General features: G+C 40.1%; 2 protein-coding genes across 3 annotated transcripts; both read right to left on the minus strand.

The window, feature by feature from the left end:
• Positions 1-1,171: 1,171 nt before the first annotated feature.
• LOC137266046 (uncharacterized) lies at positions 1,172-6,860 on the minus strand. Of its 2 annotated transcripts, none has more exons than XM_067801544.1 (6): positions 6,652-6,860; positions 5,592-5,808; positions 5,110-5,137; positions 3,177-3,371; positions 2,173-2,291; positions 1,172-1,911 (listed from the first exon to the last, which is right to left on the minus strand). In XM_067801544.1, the coding sequence occupies exons 2-6, from the start codon at positions 5,787-5,789 to the stop codon at positions 1,777-1,779; spliced, it is 675 nt and encodes a 224-aa protein (XP_067657645.1). In that variant the 5' UTR covers positions 5,790-5,808; positions 6,652-6,860; the 3' UTR covers positions 1,172-1,776. The 2 variants fall into 2 exon arrangements, with proteins under 2 accessions (XP_067657645.1, XP_067657646.1); XM_067801545.1 differs by having other exon boundaries at positions 5,592-5,802; positions 6,652-6,745.
• A 1,351-nt stretch (positions 6,861-8,211) lies between these two features.
• Positions 8,212-19,446, minus strand: LOC137265029 (uncharacterized). Its single transcript, XM_067800356.1, has 4 exons — positions 19,376-19,446; positions 18,703-18,755; positions 10,522-10,980; positions 8,212-8,282 (listed from the first exon to the last, which is right to left on the minus strand). The coding sequence occupies exons 1-4, from the start codon at positions 19,444-19,446 to the stop codon at positions 8,212-8,214; spliced, it is 654 nt and encodes a 217-aa protein (XP_067656457.1).
• Positions 19,447-19,901: the final 455 nt, after the last annotated feature.

A 19,901-nucleotide genomic window follows, 5' to 3' on the forward strand; every position in this document is an offset into this window, starting at 1 on the left:
CTTACCCAGCCTCCCCCTTGTCCGCTCACCGCTCACATTTTTTGTTTTTGGTTTTTTGGTTTTTTTGTGAATGTGGCAACAACTTATCGGCATTGCTAAAATCTTCAGCCATTTCACGAGTGAAAGTAAATCTGCATTCCGCTGCTGAATGACTATAGCCAGGTATTTTTTACTTTATAGAAAACTTGCCTTCCAATAATCAGAAAAATATGTGTCTTGGATGTGTCACCATCATGTTCAGTGGAACCTTATCACCCTTGTCAAATGCGGTTACATTTGTCAACCTGAGCCTAAATGTGAAGTAACATTGAAATCCAGGAATTCGCCATGAATAACGAAAAGAAATCAAAGGGCGTTCAGAGTATTTTGCTTTCAGTCCCTACATTAACAGTCCAAATTTTGACAGTGAGTTTACCGGTCTTAGCAATTTTGATAGTCCTCGGCTCAAACATGCTAACTAATTAGCTTGTGATTGTGGGACCAGTCACAGAAGCTTCGGATAAAATGTAAGAGTAAAACGAACTGGACTAAAGCTAAAACAGTCAATCTCGTCAAAGTGGACAAATAGAGCTTTGAACAGGTTCTGTCTGTACCTCTTCTGACACAAGTCCCATCTGCTGTTGTAGTGACTGAGGTTGGACACTTCGTTTTCAGGCAATGACATCTCCATAAGCACATGGTACCATTCTTGTTGGCAATTCGTCTCTGATACCTATATCCATCCAGCAACAAATTTGCACACGGTCTCCTATCATCTAAAATTGCACCTCATCCAAGACGAAATATGGTACGAAAATGTGAAGCATAATTGTGTGTGGATAATTATACATAGTAACTGCAGTAATTGTTAGTATAGTCAACAGTGCGATGTAACCTTTTAATTTCACTCACACTTCTCAATATCTCTCATGTTGCTTCTCGCAACCTGTTCTCTCATCTGGTTGCATTCTAGCCTCCCTTGACCTTCAGTGTGATTATCTTACACCGACAATCAAGCCAAACAAAAGCCTTGACTATTGTTTTATCAACCCCTAACTGCATTAGTGTTCAAGAATATTATGTGTTGCGTACGTTACCCATTTTGGTCAGGTTACATTGGTCAACCTGTGTCTGGAGCAACTATCCATTGAAATCCGGGAACACGCCATAAATGAGACAAAAAAAATCGAAGTAAGTGTTCAAAGAATGTTGTATTCTGGTTACAATATTTGAGAGTAAAGTGAAAGCGAAAAGCAAACGTTAGTTAGCTCAACGATACAAACAAAGGTGTTCATGACCTTGACATTCCAAATCTTCCAAGTATTGTCCAACAGAAGGTACTGCAAGTCTTTGTTCAACCCAGGAGTCCATCCAGATATTAGTATTAGTGCTCGTTTCAGTGATAAATGGCAACTTGTCTAGATTCTATGTTAACATTGTATGTTCTACGTCATTGGCTCAAGATGAGAAAACACAGACAGATTTATATGTGTGTTTCACAAAACAGTGCACGTTGGAAGCCTTAAATATATTTATTTGGTTCTCTTATTGATATTTTAGCATCAGGCCATATCTTCCTGGTTTTCATACATGTAATGAATATTTATTTTTAGTAACTGAAGCTAATTCATTCATAACACAGTTGTCTCATTCCGTGACAAGCCGAATAAAGATTGTGGAAAGGCCAATAGTAAAGAATGGAGTTTATCAAGAAGAAATCTGATTATGCATAACAACATAGAACACTGCTGCAGGGTTGTCTCTGTTTTGCTGAAGTCAGGGCGCAGCATGATGTGGTTAGATCAGCCAGCTACTCGGGTACAGGTACAGATGTTGGTAAGATCGAACGTCCAGGTGGAACCTCTCTGAAGCCCTTGTTATCTGTTCCAGTCGAATATTGTCGGAAGGGTTGGCTTCTGTGAAGTGAAACATCTGGAAAGAAGAAAGTGAGTTCTTGAAAACCATAAAAATGACCATGGTTCTTCAGGTGGGTTTTCACAAAACCTTGATGAAAGGGGATGAGATGACAAGGCTTGCTTCGTTTTTTAATGCTTATTTTTAAAGGCTGTCTTTTCTTTCTGTTAGATGTCTCAAGCTATTTCTTCTAGTCCTTATTTGAAGGTCGGTCAGGGTCGGGGTATGGATGTATACACGTTCTGAATATATCTTTCACCCTATCCTATCCTATCTCACCCTGATAGGAACGTCTCCCATGTCTCTGTAGCAGTGCATCATTGTCCCGTCTCGAAGCAAGTTACTGGTGGTCTGGAGATGACTCTTCAGAATGTCCGTGTATTCAGCTGTTGTATAACCTGTTAGCATGTGAAATGCAAACCCAGTCCTTACCGGATAACAATTCTACACTTCTAGGCATTACATACGTTTACATATGCATACAGAATGATATAAATATAGTTCGTAATTCGACACAGATCATGGTGAGTGTGTGAGTTAAGGTTACACTCTTTCAACTAAATAATTTGCTGAAACGTTAATATTTGCTGTCTGGTGAAGACACCGGTATTATCGTGATTTCCAAGGTATTTAATAAGCTGTGAAAATTGGACGTATAACCTGTAAGCATATGGCATGCTAAGTCAATCATAAACTCAATCAACTGTGAGATTGAATAAATCATTACCGGATAACAAGTGTAAACTTCGAACTATTGCACATCTGTGCTCATGGGAGGATACATCATTTGTAATAAAACAAGATAGCTATAAGCAGCAGTGTACTAAATAGGCTCTGAGAACCTAAAATGAAAACGTGTATTACAACAGCTGAAATACCGTTTTTTAGATTCAATATATAAATGGGAAATGGACGTATAATTCTTGACATAGTGCACAAAATATAATACCATATTATCTTCAAATGATTCAAGAAGAATTATGTGTGTTGACAGAATTCACTCCACATCTAAAATTACAAGATGGTTGCTGTATTTCAAGATGGCCGAAAACTGTTCCAGTCACAGACTTTCAATATCAGTTCTCATGACCATGTTGATATCATTGATATCATTCCATACAGCATCAAATATTCATTTGCATGAGAACCATCCATGAATTTCGTTAGTTGCAATGAACTAATAAATGACCACTAAGAGTGCTGCAAAATGAATTAGCTAACTATACTGTACTACAATTGATTTCCAACATCAATATCTAATATGCCGTAAGAATATCGTTTACCTTTCGCATAGAAGACTAGATCTGCCAGAAAGATGGTGACATTATCGAACTCCTGTGTTTGTGGGTGTAGTGTCACATTCATGGCTCTGGCGAAGTCTTCACATCGATAGAGAGGAATGGCGGAGTACCTGTCACCTCTTCGAGCCAGCACACTAGTTACAGAAGCCCATGTAGTGTCGTTCTCTACCTTCACAACTAAAAGTACACATGTTGACAGTACCGTAAACATGTATCTCTAAAGTAAGACTTCTTTTTTGGGACCATCATTGACCCTTTTCAAGCGAGTGAGTGAGTGAGTGAGTGAGTGGGCTTCACACATTGTACCCATGTCGGAATCGAACCCGCGTCTTCGGCAACCAAATGCTTTACCACTGGACCATCCCACTACCCCAGTAAGATACAGTAACATAATGCAAAGATGTAACAAAGTAGATCCATATGCGATCCAAGTGCATCTTCTTTCTATAGTCAACAGTGCGAAGAAACTTGGGTTAGAATTTGTCTTCTGCAACTCATATTTGCCGTAAGAGGCGACTAATGTGATCACGTTGTCAGTTTCGCCCCCTTGATTCACACATGTCTTCGAATCCCAGTTGCTTAGATTGATGCTTATGCTGTTGATGATCAGATTTTCTGGTCGAGACTTGAATATTTACAGACCGCCGACAAATAACAAATAACAAGCAAATGAACCTACTTTGGTTAGGCTAAATAAAAGAGTGAAATGTTTCTCGGGCATCTTTGCGTCACATTTATTTGCACGCGTAGTAACTTTTCATTGCCATTTTAAAATAATTTTGACCTGGCTGCGCCCCGATCATCCATTTGTCCACTGTAAGAATGAGTGTCTGTAAGAACGAGTGTGAATGAATCTACAACTCATTAACACGTGCAAAACTTCCCAAGCTGTATTTCTGAGAAATAAAAATGTGTTCCTACCTCGTCACTTTTTTTTCCCTATCGTCACTTTTCTTTCCTATCAAAAATTAAAAGTAATGTCCTACCGCTCTCGTCACTTTTGGAAATAATGTGCCCGAGAAACAGTTACTTTTTTATGCAGCCTTGCGTAACACCCTATCCTCGTGAAAGATGAAGATGTTCTCTGGTACATTATTCGTGCTAGCTCACATATATACTCCTCACAAAAAAATTCAGCAACAAGTGATTTTAAATTGATTTATCTGATAACATCGACAACCCGAACACAAGCAACCTCAGAAACAATATGCATATGCTCCACACTTTACACATGCAGCCTGATCAGATATCATCTGCCTGTAATCTCTACTCTGCCACAGCAAGCGGATCCCAACTGCAATTTTTCTTGAGCATAATGCCCATCCACACCACACATATGGACTGGCCTGTAAGGTCACATGGTCCTAATCTCATCAAATATGTTTGGGACATTTTTGGAGGGTGTGTTTACGGGTCTCCATGGTCGCCCCCAGACACTGGATGAACTTGAGCAGGTGTTACAGAGAGAATGGCAGAACATTTCACAACAGCAAATATGACAGGTTCATTTGGTCAACGTCAAGACGCGTAGAAGGATTCGGGTCACTGGTGGTCATACGCGTTCATGAACATGACTTCACCGTCCACGAACATGACTTCACCGTCCACAAACATGACTTCACCGTCCAACCTGAACTTTAACATTTTACTTCATAGCTGCAGCACATAGTGTACGACTGTTTCACAGGTACATGCTTTTGGTGATTTATAAGACGGCATTATTGCTCGATACCATTTCATATCAGTTTGTTAATCATGTGTACATACTTTTTACCTTTCTATTTCATCATAGCTATTACCATGATCAGCAATTCTAATAAATGATAATGTAATGGGACAAAAGATTTGTGTTGCTTATGTTTTTGCAAGGAGTATATGTGAGGAGTTTTTTTCATGAATAACCATATAAACTTACCTGCAACAACGACCGGGTTACCAAGTTCCTAAAATTAATCAGAAAAGAAACGAATTGCCATCGACGTTATTCTAGTGTTGGTGAATAATGCAATAATAATACACCCCTTTCCTTTCCTACGGTACTAGGGTAGGGTCTATACACCTCCATTTCTTTCTAACACTGTTGCTACGCGATACACGTCCCTGTGATCGGTACGCGAACAACTGGGTCCCTTATAAGTTGTTCATTCCAAAAAGAAACAGTGGGTGAGTATGGTTTTACGCCTCTTTCAGCAATGTTCCATCATATCATTGTGGAGACACCAGACATGGGTTCCACTCCTTGTGGGGAATCGAACGGAAGGCTACGAAAAGGCTACCCAGCCGTCCCTCATTGCAAAGAAAGCTATCATTCCGCAGATAGATTCGACTGTGTGCTGAACCATCAAATGTTTATTTTCACAGTTCAACATTAATATTTGAACAAATGACAACGTTCACCTTGAGTGCATATGTGGTGTTCACTCCAGAAGTATTGTAGAGGAGCTGCTTCATGGCGTATATATCATCTGATTCATTTCTGCCGAGCATCGGAGGAAAAGATATCTCAATGAAGAACAGCTTGTCATCTTTGCCGCATTGCACGCTTGCCCACAGCATTATAGTAAGAAGGACTCCGTACACTGCCTTACATCCCATTCTGCGCGGTGCTCTGAAACTATTCATTGAGTAATTTTAAGAGGTCATTACATGACAGCTTTCGTTTCGCCTCTCATATCAGCCAGAGACTGCCATATCAGCACTCGGGCTGACATGACTGGCGAAAGGAAAACTGTCATATCATTTTATCATATACCTCGTCAAGGGACGTAACTCCATAAACTAGGCTCCGTTCGCTGAAATTTCGAACGTTTGAGACGTGAAGATGTGAAAATCCGGGTTAGACTTGATCTTCAGTAACCCGAGCTGGTCTGAAGACGCGACTGACGGGATCGGGAGGTCACACTCGTAGACTTGGTTTACACATGTCATCGTAACCCACTGGCTCAATCAGTGTTCGTGTAGTTGACCACTGGATCGTCTGGTCCAAACTCGATTATACCGCCATATAGCTGGAATATTGCTGAGTGCAGCGTAAAACACTAAACTCACATATTCGATCACTTACTCGTGGTGTGGGTGCATTCTTTCAGTATCAGTTTAGTAGCCGTGCATTGTGTATGATATGCATTTTCGGCCCGGGTAGTCAATATGGACATGTAAAGACAGCCAGTATTGTATCTAAACGTACTCATTGTATGGTGGCAAGTGAAGTACTCGTATTTCCAATCGTGAGGATAGGACTAGCATTTATGCTAATCACATAGGACAAAACAAGGAAATTACCATGTCAAGAATATGTTGAATTTCAAATTTTGATGCTCCACGTAAAGTCATAACCATAATCCGTCGACAAAATATCAACAAATCTTTGAATTTCAGTCCTGGTTATAACAAGAAGGCAGACTTTACCCATATTTGACCAAAGGTCCCAAGCCCGCCGTGACATTAATACTCTCACCTTCTGACTTTGGACGCCCTCTTGACTCTGAATCCAAGAAGCTTCTTGAAAGAGGTGCCAACTGCAATCCCTGCTCTGACAATGATTGCCTGATGTAATTGATCGATGGTCAGTTTTATACCCGACAGATATTGAGTAATAACGGTTATATCAGTGAAGCAATCATGCAATGCTTAGCTGAACTTCATTGAGAAATTCGATATTATTGTGAAAACTTTTGATTTAGTTACTCTTTATTGGACAAATACGTATACGTAATAACGATCTTATTATTGTCAGATATATGAACAGATTCAATATTTATGTTTGTCATTGTCAGATGCAATATTATTGACGAATCGTAATCAATAACCACATATTACCAACACAATATTAAACTACTTTTTCACTGTACAATTCATCTCTTTTGCAAGCAAAGATGGGAGTACACAAATTTTATAAACCTTGGTGAAGTGGGAATACAGAAGAACATGGTGATTGCATTACGCATGGGTTGTTATCGTATGATGACTGGATATGCAACGAGTATCTCTTCTGTAATCCAGTGAGCCAAATCTGTGTAATAATGTTGATAAAAAAACGTACTGATCTGACCGATACTTAGACTGAGGTTCCACAATGAAGAGGAATCATTCTCACTCACTCACTCACTCACCAATACTTCGCGAGCATGGAACACTGTGCGTCCCCGTTGAATGTAGTAACGCTTTCAAAAAGTGAAGTGATACAACTCTCTGTGTGCGTGTGTATGTATATGATTGTGGTGGTAGTGTGTGTGTGTGTGTGTGTGTGTGTGTGTGTGTGTGTGCGTGTGTGCGTGTGGTGGATGTGGGGTGACAGCAGCGATACATTTTCGAAATCTGTGAACACACGTTTTCTTGTCACATTTTTACAAGATAATATTACTAAAAAGAGCAAAAATATGTTTAACTCTTTCTACATTGCGTTTGGATCTCAGCTAAAACATTTGAAGAATCTAGGTAAATAATGATTCTTTCGTTAAGAACAGATGTAAACAACTTGCATCATCCAGCATGTAGAGCATGTGCTCATGACTTCTCTTTTGACATCGTCTACGACAACGCTGACCGCTTACCGCCTCGGGCTATACTAGTCGTCGACTTTTGTACTGCAGAACTGGTAAGAAGGTGGCTTGACCTTGTGACTGACAAGGTTAAGGCTATCAGGCCAATAACATTCAGAACGAGGTTGAGTGACAAGCCGTTCGCGAAGAACAGTTTGGTATTTCCTTTAACTATTGAAACTTTGATGGGTGGATTCCAATTCCGAGTGAAGAGCAAATTCAAATTATCCAAATATCCTATCAAACATGATACATTCGAGGCCATGATTACATTGACCAGGAATTTCACAGAAATAAATAAAAAATATCAAGTGAAAATCTAATAATCTTTTAATACAAGAACAAACAGTTGCATGATGCATTGATAACTGGAACACAGTGACTCTTGGCAGATATACGAATGTGCACACATACAATTGGTTTCCCTTCTCTGGACATGATGAAATTGCCAAGCCAAATTGATATCATAACGAACTTTAATGATGATCACTTGACTCAGATTCTGAAGTTGACTCGGATTCCGTCTCTGAACTAGAAGCTGCTTCACCTGAAACAAAAGATAATCTGTGTTTGAAATTTCTTCTCACGTATAATCGAATTCAGATGTTTTAATGTAAACGTAAATCGAGCTGAACACATCCTGGTCAGGTCCACACTTGACGAATCGAGTTAGATCAGGAGGTCAGGCACACTGGCACATGTCATTAAATCGATGCTCAAACTATTAATCACTGGATTTTCTGGTCCAGATACGATTATATACGGACAGTGTCATACAGGTGTGTGTGTGTGCGTGTGTGTGTGTGTGTTCGTGCGTGCGTGCGTGCGTATGTGCGTGTGTGTGTGAAGCCTCTTTGAGCAATGGTACAGCAGTATCATGGCGGGATACAAAGGATATAGGCTGTGTAACTAAACGCCAAGAGAAACGTTACTCTTTTACTGCTTGACAATTATTAGATATAAGCCAGCGCAGTGAACGCGTATAGACAAGCAGGCGAGGCAAGTAATCTGGACGAATACACTTGGTAGATTGGCGATTAAGCACGTGCAATACATGCAGACCAAGGCGTGAAATCAATACTGCTACTGTTAAACACGTGTCTCGTAGACCGATTTAGTTCAGCAAGTCACCATCAGGACACGATTTGCACGTGGAAACTAAATATTATGTTTCCCTTTTGTTTCAAATGGAATGTTCTGGACGGCGTTCCTACATGTCTATGCAAACTGGGGTCATTCGCCAGGTCTAAAACTTGTCAAGCAGTACATTTATGGATCATTTTAAAATTTATAAAAGACATGTTGAAAGGTGCTGAAGGCATTCATTAAGAAAGCTTAAAAACAAATCTTTAAGCTAATCACGCAAGCAGTTACTCAAATGCATTCATATTTAGGTGAAATGCATCTTTTACAGAAGAGAGTTAAATTGTCCTATTTTCGACCCGGCCTAAATAAACCAATAACAGTGATGTAGATATCCAAAAGAAAGGTTGAAATAAAACTCTGCTTTGAGACAAGGAGAAAACATTTAGAGTCACCATTTTTCAATCATAAAAACAAGAAATAACTGCAAAAATTGTGAAAGAATCATTGCTGATTTCAGTCTTATGAACCATTTTCTGCTGATTTGCATTAGTGAAAATAAGTAAAACGTGAGTTTCATATTGTGAAAAAAAACGTGTTAAGAAACATTTAAAATTATGTTTGTTAACAATTTGGGTGGAAAGTAAGAATTTTCCATTTTCTGCTTACACATAACAATATCAGTCGCCAAAATATAGCAATATTCAGTCACTATTTGCATCCTTTTCACGTCTAGAATAATTACACAACGAGAGACTTGAATGAATGATGTGGTACACAAGTACGGGAAATATGCGACGATTTTAGCTGAAAAGAGAGAAAGAGCCTTCGGAATGATGCAGATGGGATCGACGTGCAATGATGCAGACAACGCCCTCGGATGCCACCGTCTCATTGGTATAAGACCTATTCAGCCCTTCAGACAGACAGGAGTCCATAGACAGACCGAGGAGTTGACTTCCATGCATCTTAACGCCAGCTGAAGATAGGTACTTCCGTCATTAAGGATGGAGAGTAGCGTTTCTTTTGGCGGTTAGCATACATTGGATTCCTTTGGCATGACGAACGCACTCTTTAACCACAAGCCTCAAGGGGCTAGGGCCGGTTTTTTGGCAAGTGTAATATCTTTTTCAAAAATGATAATAACATATCGACCTTTTCCGTTTTGTTCAGAAGTTTCAAGAAAAACTGCAGATATAAGAAAATCATAAAATGTTTCAACCGTTTGCGTAGAACAAGGCTCGCTAATTTGGTACATTTTTTTCTGAGAGCATGTACTGAAAAAGATAGTCTCTTTGTCACAAGTCATTGTAAATGTGAATGCGCTGTCTAAAGTAAGGGGTGGTGGGGTAGCCTAGTAGTTAGAACGTTTGCTCTCCACGTCGAAGACCTGGGTTCGATCCCCCACTTGGGTTCAATGAGGCCCATTTCTGGTCTCCCCTGTCGTGATATGGCTGGATATGTAGCTAATCGCGGCTTAAAACTAAACTCACTTACTCTCAAGATTATTTGTGGTACACTATTACGAGTTCCTGGCGACAAAGTGAGTGAGTGAGTTTAGCTTTACCCATATAGGGAATCGAACCCTGGTCTTCGCTATAACCCGAGCGGTCGCTATAACCACCAGGCTATCACCCAACTGACTACAGAAGGAAAACGTAGTTCTAACATTAATACCATCTCCATTAATCTCCAACACTTACCCGCTGATAAAAATGTAACTGTTATTTCTCCACATCCAAGCTTCATCGCTAGCCAATGAGTATTCGCCGGGGTGCCGAGTGCAATAGTAACTTCCGGGTCACTCCCATCAGTCAGGCAAACGTTTCCTTCCGGTGTGATGTAAAACTCCAGCACAATTGGGTCGAAATACAACACTTTACTGACGATGTATTTGAAGATGAAATTTCTGTTACTGTACAGCTGAGCAGGGTGAACGTCGGTCAAACCGAGGTCAAAGAACCCAGATCCTCGGATCGACAATCGGACAAGCTCGTAGGCGTGAAGTGTTCGGTTGGAATAGCACCGGCCGCTCTCATCTGACTGACTGGTGTTCAAGCTCAAGTGCGCTGTCCTCTTGTCCTCGCTGAGCGTTATGTGATCGTCATGTTCATCACTGAAGCCGAGAGATCGGTTTCTTAGATCGAGGAATCTGTTTTTGCCTGTATCGATGGACGAAACGACAGATGTTGATAATAACAAGGTGTTAAAATTGGTCGTTATTATACTGTAAGTGAGTTTGGTTTTGCGTAGCTTTTAGCCATATCCCAGCAATATCACTGAGGAACATGAAGTTAGAAACGGATTCGGGATTCGGGATTCGAATCCCGAATCTGAAAAAAAATATTCGAATCCCGAATCTGAATATTTAAAAATATAAATATAAAAAAATATATTCCAATCCCGAATCTGAAAAATATATTCGAAACCCGAATCTGATTATTTTTAAATATTTTACCCATATAGGGAATCGAAAAATAATTCAGATTCGGGATTCAAATATTTTTTTTCAGATTCGGGATTCGAATCCAGAATCCCGAACTCGTTTCTAACGTCATGTCCCTATATCACGGCAGGGTGGGGACACCAAAATGTGTCTTCAGAGTGACGAGCGAACGCTCTAACCACTGGGCTACCCCATAGCCCCGATATCATACAGGACCCAGATTTTCGAAGCCTTCTTAGGGTTAAGATAGTCGTAAGTTAATGTTCATGTATGGCACTTACGACTATCTTAGCACTAAGAGAACTTCGAAAATCTAGGCCCAGGGTAATATATCTATAACTTACTCTTACTGGCAAGGTGGGTCGTATCTTTGTATGTGTTTCACGTGAAATAATAACGAAGAGTTTATTTCTTTAAAACATTTGTGTAAAAACAGAAAAAAGTATTTTTCACTATTTGTGTAACAACAATTTTAGAAAGTCATCTGTAATGTAGATCTAGTCTAGTCGAAACAATTTTCAGTAGATGTTGATGAAGAAAACGACCCGTGAAGGTCCCGGGGTAGAATAGGCCTTCAGCAACCCATGCTTGCCATAAAAGGCGACTATGCTTGTCGTAAGAGGCGACTAACGGGATCGGGTGGTCAGGCTCGCTGACTTGGTTGACACGTGTCATCGGTTCCCAATTGCGCAGATCGATGCTCATGTTGTTGATCACTGGATTGTCTGGTCCAGACTCGATTATATACAGACCGCCGCCATATAGCTGGAATATTGCTGAGTGCGGCGTAAAACTAAACTCACTCACTCACTCACTGATGAAGAAAACACAAGCTGATCTCAGCATTTTTTATCGAAACGAGGACAAGTGAGTTAGGACAAGATTTTAGTACTTTTCATTATTTAATTTACGATTATAATAACATGTCAGGGCGGGCAGGAGATGGGAATCCCAGGGAAAAAACACGAAACACCTTTAACCATGGGCCTAGATTTTCGAAGCTCTCTTAGAGCTAAGATAGTCGTAAGTTAATGTAAATGTACGGCATTTACGACCATCTTAGCGCTAAGAGAGCTTCGAAAATCTAGGTCATGGTCTTTGGCGATAAGTTAATAGTTACACTTAAGATTTTGTTCGTTTGTTGTTTTACGCCGCACTCAGCAGTATTCAGAAACCCAGGGGAAAAAACACGAAACACCTCTAGCCATGGTCTTTGGCATTAAGTTAATAGTCCCACTTAAGAAATGAAAAGATAACAGTGAGTGGGTTTAGATTTACGCCGCACTCAGCAATACTCCAGCTACATGACGGTAGTCTGTAAATAATCGAGTCTGGACCATCAGACGCAGTGATCGACACCATGAGCATCTAGCTACACAGTTGAGATGACATGTGTCCACCAAGTCAGCGAGTCTGACCAACCGATCCTGTTAGACGGCCTGTTACCACAAGCATGGGTTACTGGAGAACAATGCTAACTTGGATCATGATAGCCCTTGATAACGTCTTGATAACGACTGTTTGGTAGCTGCTTGATGTCAGTTGGAATATACATATGCAACAGATAAGTACGTTTTAACAAGAAAGTGATTTCAGCCCTCTTTTGAGAGATGTCTTGGGATACTAAAAGACACATGTACATGAAAGGTATAGAGAGAGGAAAAAGAGTAAATTAGATCCCGTTATAAGGAAGTGGAAACATTTATCTGCTGTTGTATGTTAGCAATGAAGCGCTCTTATAATATACTGAGATATGTCTAAATAAAGACAAGAAGAGATTTTCGTCTTCTGACGTTTAATAAGTTATCAAAAGTACGCTTGGTCAGACAGAAATGCGTCAATTTAAAAACGCGACAAGGGTACAGACGCATTTTTCGCACTAATATATTAATTTCATGATTTACAGTAATATCAATTGATATTTCCAATCTCTTCCCAATGTACTGGTTGTAAGTAGCCTTACTTCTTTAAGCATATATATCCTCTACAGAAAATGTAACGATATTCTATGTATTTATGCATATATATGCATGACTATATGCTTCAGTGGTGTGATATGTATTGCCTTGCCATGTGTAACGTATATGAGCAGTGAAATGAAACATGAAAAAAAGAAAGTGATTTAAAAAAATAAGAAATAAAAGATCAGCAACAACAACACCAACAAAAATCTCAAGTCTCGAATATCCGACAACATATGTTTCATAGCGCGAGAAAGATGTGAAGGAAGGTCGTTGTCAAAGGGAGGTAATATTCTGTAGTTATTTCACTGAGATGTCGCGTCACGTCAATCGGTAATTTTACTGGCGCATCTTTCGTTAAAATAAAGTTTGTTTTTAAGTAGGCAGGACTGCCAACTCTAGACCGCCTCTGCTCCTCGACACACTTGCTGCAGTCTTTAGAAACGCTTTAAGTCTAATCACAAGATCCCTGATGATTTATGCTTGCTTTCAAAACGTTAGACTCACTAGAGCAAATGCAGTCAATCAAACTGTTCTAAACAATGTTCTTCAAAATATTCCATGCTGTTCAAAGACAGTGTTTACACATAAATTGATGTATTGTAATACAAATTCGTAAAGTTGAAAATATTATTGCCATGAGTTTCATAAAGGTTAAAATCAGCGCACATTGGCAAATTCTTTTTAAAAAGTTACTTCAAGACGTGGCCATTCACATGCATGATATCTGCAGCAATTTTATGCATGATTCGTATAGTGAGTGTTTTACGTAAATCTAAACCTTTCCTGACCCAGAAATGTAAGCATAGTTATGTTGATAGCCATGTGGCTTCCAAATGCCTTACTGTTTCGTATCCCGATCTACCACAGCTGTCCTGCACTTTTTATTGGTCAGCAACAGAGCCATAGCCCATAAAGATTATTTAGGTCATTAATGCTGTGATTAAGGACTTACTGGTGATGACGTTTCCCATGACGTTACTGTCGCCGAGGCTGCCTTTGGAACATGACTGCGTAATCTCAAGCCTTCGCCATCTGTCCAACTGAAAACAGGAAATATTCATTTCCACGTTGTAGGATTACAGCCGACTTGCGTTAATGAGGGTGGCAGGGTAGGTGTGTTAATTCCCCTGAGTTACAGACCTCAGCTTCTCGTGTCAAATGATGTTAATCATTCCTCATGTCACAAGTGAGTGAGTGAGTGAGTGAGTGAGTGAGAGACTTTAGTTTTACGCCACACTCTGCAATATTCCAGCTATATGGCGTTGGTCAGTGAATAATCGAGTCCAGCCAACCCAGTGATTAACTGCATGAACATCGATCTGTACAACTGGGAAACGATGACATGTGTCTACCAAGTCAGAGGGTCTGACCACCCGATCCCGTTAGTCGCCATTTACGACAAGCTGAAGATAAATATTCGTTACCAGTGGGAGAGAATGTTTTAATAGAGGATCTCACCCGAGTGTCTTTTGATATATATGGTGATATATTTGATATCAAAAGACGCGAGGGTGAGATTCGATTTATCATCCAATATCATACTTAATTTGTCGTTCAAGAGAAACTGCAAACGTTACCTGTAACATAATCATTTGGAGACTTGTGTATAAATACACCCAAATGAACAAGAGTGACGAAAGAGGAGACGAGTGACACCATAACGTCATTGAAAGAAAACAAGCAAAAAATTAGTGCTAACATTTAGTCTCGCTATATAGGGAGGTGAAAGTAGTCCGAAAATACTGACCAATTAGCATTTAGCTCAAAAATTACAAAAACCGAGAGCGCCTATGAGATATCGCTTGGTCTGACCTGGAAACCATGGCCTTCTTCTTAAGCCAGGGCCATGTTTCACTAAATGATCCTCGCGTCCCTGGCCCCATTTCACAAAGCGATCGTAGGACTATGGTGATCTTGATTCCCATACTTAAACGTAGACTGCCTGAGTGAGTATGATATTACGCCGCTTTCAGCAATATTCCAGCAACATCGCCAGGGGGTGACAGAAAAAGGCGTCGCACATTGTACCCTTGATGGGCATCGACCCCTGGTCTTGAATGTGACAGGCGAACGCTATAACCACTTGGCTACCCGTGTCACCACTTACGATCACTAAAACTCTTGTAAACCTGACGAGAACGCGTTTGTCCGATGAAACAGTTGTACATTACATATCCTTCATTAGTTACCATTTCATTCCGTTTCAGGTATACTGTATAACTTGTATGTGTAATTAGTGGTTAGGAAAGTTATACAGGGTCAGTGTGACCTTTCAAGTCTCTGGCATATCCAAGCCATGAGACCTTTAACTGATTGGCCAAGCTGACTTTAAATTCAGTCTTTGTCTCACTGCCTTTGTCTTCGAACACGCTGCTGGACCAGCATGTAAACCAGGTTAGTTCTCCACATTTCACATATATGTTTATGGTTTATGTTATTTCCTAATAAATCTTGCAGTATGTATTAAACAAATCAGAAGTGTTTAAATAATATCAACTCTTAGTGTATAGTGTATTTAAGGCAAGCTTAGGCCAATATGGCTTGTGGATTTTCACCAGGATTATGTGTTTATGTTCACTTGTGGTTTTGAATTTGTATAGGAATCTAAGACCTGCATGACCCCGGAATTCCCTCCCTCACTAAGCAGAGCAGTGTTGTTCAAACCGACGTTAAACTATGTCCCTAACTCTTTCAGTTTACACTTGACAGAGGGGTGCACGAAGTAGGTCTAAGCAACCAGTTGTCCCACTTCCATTTGTAAAGGGGGTTTGGTTGTTAGTGGTTGAAGCGGTAGACGGGTAACGCCTGACCCGGGTTCGATTCTTCTCATGGGTATTTATGCTTAAAACCCAGTAAAACCCTCCGGTTTTACTATCTGCACTCGTCTACATCGAGTACGGGTACAGCAGTGGAGTGTCATCAGCGGGCCGTTTCAGCTGGTTCCCATGGTAGCATCTGGAGTCATTCCAACTTTACATCTCAATATGATTTGAATGACGTCACCACTGCAGATGACGCAACAAAACAATTGTTTGCGCTGTTTCTGCGTGTCACTACGCAGTGAATAGTCTTGCAGTTTCCGGGAATCTAATACCATTTGATCACGTTTTTCAACCAATCAGATTACAGAACACAGTGACTTTTGGTTTACAATGCTAAACATGGCAAAAAACCATCCTCATTCACTCAAACTCCGATTTTGAGGATGCCGAGGTGGGTGCGTTGGTCAGGTGATTAGTTGTGTTCAGGGTCCACTCCGGGACAACCCCTTTTACAACCGTGTAAACGTATGGGCCAGAATGGAACAAGTTGTCATAAGAATTAATCTGCTACTGTGAGTAGAAGGTGACAGGGCACTAAATGAAAGTCTGCTTAGTTGCCTTATTCTAAGAATGTGGGTTCGAATCCCGGATGGGATTCAAACCTAAACTGTACTGTACTGTACTATACTGTACTGTACTATACTGTACTGCATTTAAGGTGAGCAATGCACGTCTGTTTGTAATTTAGTTTTTGATTGGGATGGGGGAACGGGCGAAACTCTCCCCCTTTTATCATGGGAGTTTTCATTAATTCGAATGAAATAATAAATAATAATTAATGTTCCACTCCTAGTTTATCGCCTGAGGTTGGCAATTATCGAAATAGACAATGTTAATATTTCAGATAATGAAAAGAGACACGAGAAGTGAATTTTATTTATCGATCCACCTTTGCCAATGTAGTATCAAACACACAAATGATTGAAATGCTACGTTTCGTTATGCAAAGAGATACATTTTTCCTTCACAATGAAGCGAAACAATAAACAATGTAACTTCATTTTGGATATTTGGTATTTTCAATATCGATATTGTTCTCAGTATATGTAGAACTGTTGGAATTACTGATCGCAATATTTTCATACAGTACATTTGCTCCTTCCCCGATGTATGGAAGCGTATTAGGGCCACGGTGAAAAAAGTTTTTGGTGTCACTATCTCCTACGTAGGACTTAATATCTCCTACGTAGGCGATAGTAAGTCCTACGTAGGAGATACCAAGTCCTACACTGGAGATAGTATCTCCTACGTAAGAGATATTACGTAAGTGATAGTAAGTCCTACGTAGGTGATAGTAAGTCCTACGTAGGAGATAGTAAGTCCTAAGTAGGAGATGGTAAGTCCTACGGAGGAGATACGTAAGAGATACTAAGTCCTACGTAGGTGATAGTAAGTCCTACGTAGGTGATAATAAGTCCTAAGTAGGAGATACTAAGTCCTAAGTAGGAGATACTAAGTCCTACGTAGGTGATAGTAAGTCCTACGTAGGTGATAATAAGTCCTAAGTAGGAGATAGTAAGTCCTACGTAGGAGATAGTAAGTCTTACGTAGGAGATTGTGACACCAAAAACAATTTTCACCGTGGCCCTAATACGCTGCCGTACCGATGTAACATTCAAACACTGACATAAATTTATTGATTGTTTTTATACCTGTCCTACAATACGCTTTTAAAACGATACGTATTGTAATGTTTTTCATTGAAACATTGGTACTACAGATCTATTGAGTTCTCTGCATATCTCATTGGGCTAAAATAAAGTCTACAAACTTTCTTTCATAATGAAGTTTTCATTGAATACCTACAATAAATTTTATGAAATAAAGTCCCTCAAAATTAAGTCTTAATTCGAGATTTCTGTTGTCACAACCAAAACATAAATTTTGGGGCTTTAGTACATTGTAGATAAGCTCTACATATACAATCTGACACTCACCGCCGATCAAAGTTTCAAATATATTGCTGTAGGTTATTGGAATACGGGCACCCGAACTACAATTCATTACAATAGAATATATTTGCCAGTACACAGCCCTATCCCAGATATGATCAGAAAATATATTCCAGAAACAATTTAGGATTGAGAAACAATACGCTTTACCTTCCGTGTTGGTTAGATGTCATTCATACTAACTTTCAATGGTTATAGTGATGGCGGTCTTTACAAAACTGTACAGAAAAAAGAGTAATTTAAAAATGTATTGGAAGTCCTTGTTGATTTTACACATATCGCAAAAGCCATCGACGGCTTTTGAGCTGAAGTTATCAGTAACGTTTGACTTCCCACACGAACGAATGAATAATGCTATATTTTTTTGCGTCAGTATAAACTACTAAAAACAAAGAAACGCACAGGTAGTATTTTTCCATGTAACTTTTCGAATTTGAATCATTGGTGTCTATGTAATCAGTATATCTATGGTGAACGCTGTCTGCAAACATTTCCGAGTTTGACTCGCCAAAACGCACCAAAATATGTTTTCCTCAATACATGCACTAAACTGTGAACGGGAAGAAATTCATGCGTTTCCTTTTGCACGCACATTCCATACATCATTTCCAATACAAGTCGTGGGGGGGAGGGGGTTCAATTCTCTTGCGAGAGTTGACAATCTAAAATTTGGTGATAAAGTCATCATGCCTAAACTTACTGGGGCTCATCCCAACAATGCGATTGGTCATTTGGAGGCTGGGGAGTCTCAGTCTGTGATTACAAGGCAACTGAATGTGTCACAGAGTATCATAGCAAGACTTTGGCATTGGTACCAGCCGTACCAGATCAGGTCGACCCCGTGTGTCCACGCCAGCTCAGGACAGGTTTATTCGGCTTCGACATTTGCAGAACAGGTTCACTACAGTATCGCCAACATCTCCCATGGCCATTGCAAAGGTCGAGAACTGTTATCTTCAGTGATGAGTCACGTTACATGCTGCAACGTCCCGACGGAAGAGCACGTGTATATCGAAATCGCAACGAACGCTACTATGCAAATTGTGTACAGGAAGTGGACAGATTTAGAGGTGACAGTGTCATGGTTTGGGTTGTAATCTCATACAGTGGCAGGACAGATCTCATTCAGGTCCATCTCGACGTTACCGTGATGAAATCATCATGTCCTTGCTTTCATGAACCGCCAGAACGTCATTTTTCAGCATGATAACGCTTTGCCGCATACAGCAAGAATAACCATGGATTTCCTTGCCCAGAACAACGTCCAGGTTCTTGATTGACCCTCACGATCACCGGATCTTAGCCCTATTGAACACCTGTGGGATGAGTTAGATCGTCGTGTGCGGCACGTGACCCTCACTCACAGACGTTACCTCTCACAGTACAACTCATTCCCAGGCACTTCATTAGGAATCTGGTCCAGTCTATGGGACGCCGATGCCATGCTAATGGTGGCCACACAAGATGCTGACTGCTCTGCGACCCTGACCTTGGAATACTTGTCATTTGTGACGTACAGTTTCTTGCAGCCTTGGGCCGTTAATGTTCATTCAGGCTTTCTTCACTACTGCCCTGTATTGCTGAACCTTACATGTATAAAGTGATAACAATTTTCAGTTTTGCGTTTCTTTTTTGAGTAGTATATATCTGTATTCAACACTGTCATAATATAGACTAAAATAATCCTTGATGTCTTTGTATTTTTGTGCACATCTCCAGTATAAGCATGCACGGAATCGGAATTTGTACCAGCTTCATGACCCACAACATTTAACTCTTTGAAAAAAACACAATTGGCTTTGAGAAATATTTACTTGGAATGCCTTGGGGACTATAAATGAATTTGTCATTATGAAAAATATCCAATGAAGATCCGGGATAGAAGTGATCTTCAGTAAA

Source organism: Haliotis asinina, chromosome 15, assembly GCF_037392515.1.
Source record: "Haliotis asinina isolate JCU_RB_2024 chromosome 15, JCU_Hal_asi_v2, whole genome shotgun sequence".
In the NCBI taxonomy this organism is placed as follows: Eukaryota; Metazoa; Mollusca; class Gastropoda; order Lepetellida; family Haliotidae; genus Haliotis; species Haliotis asinina.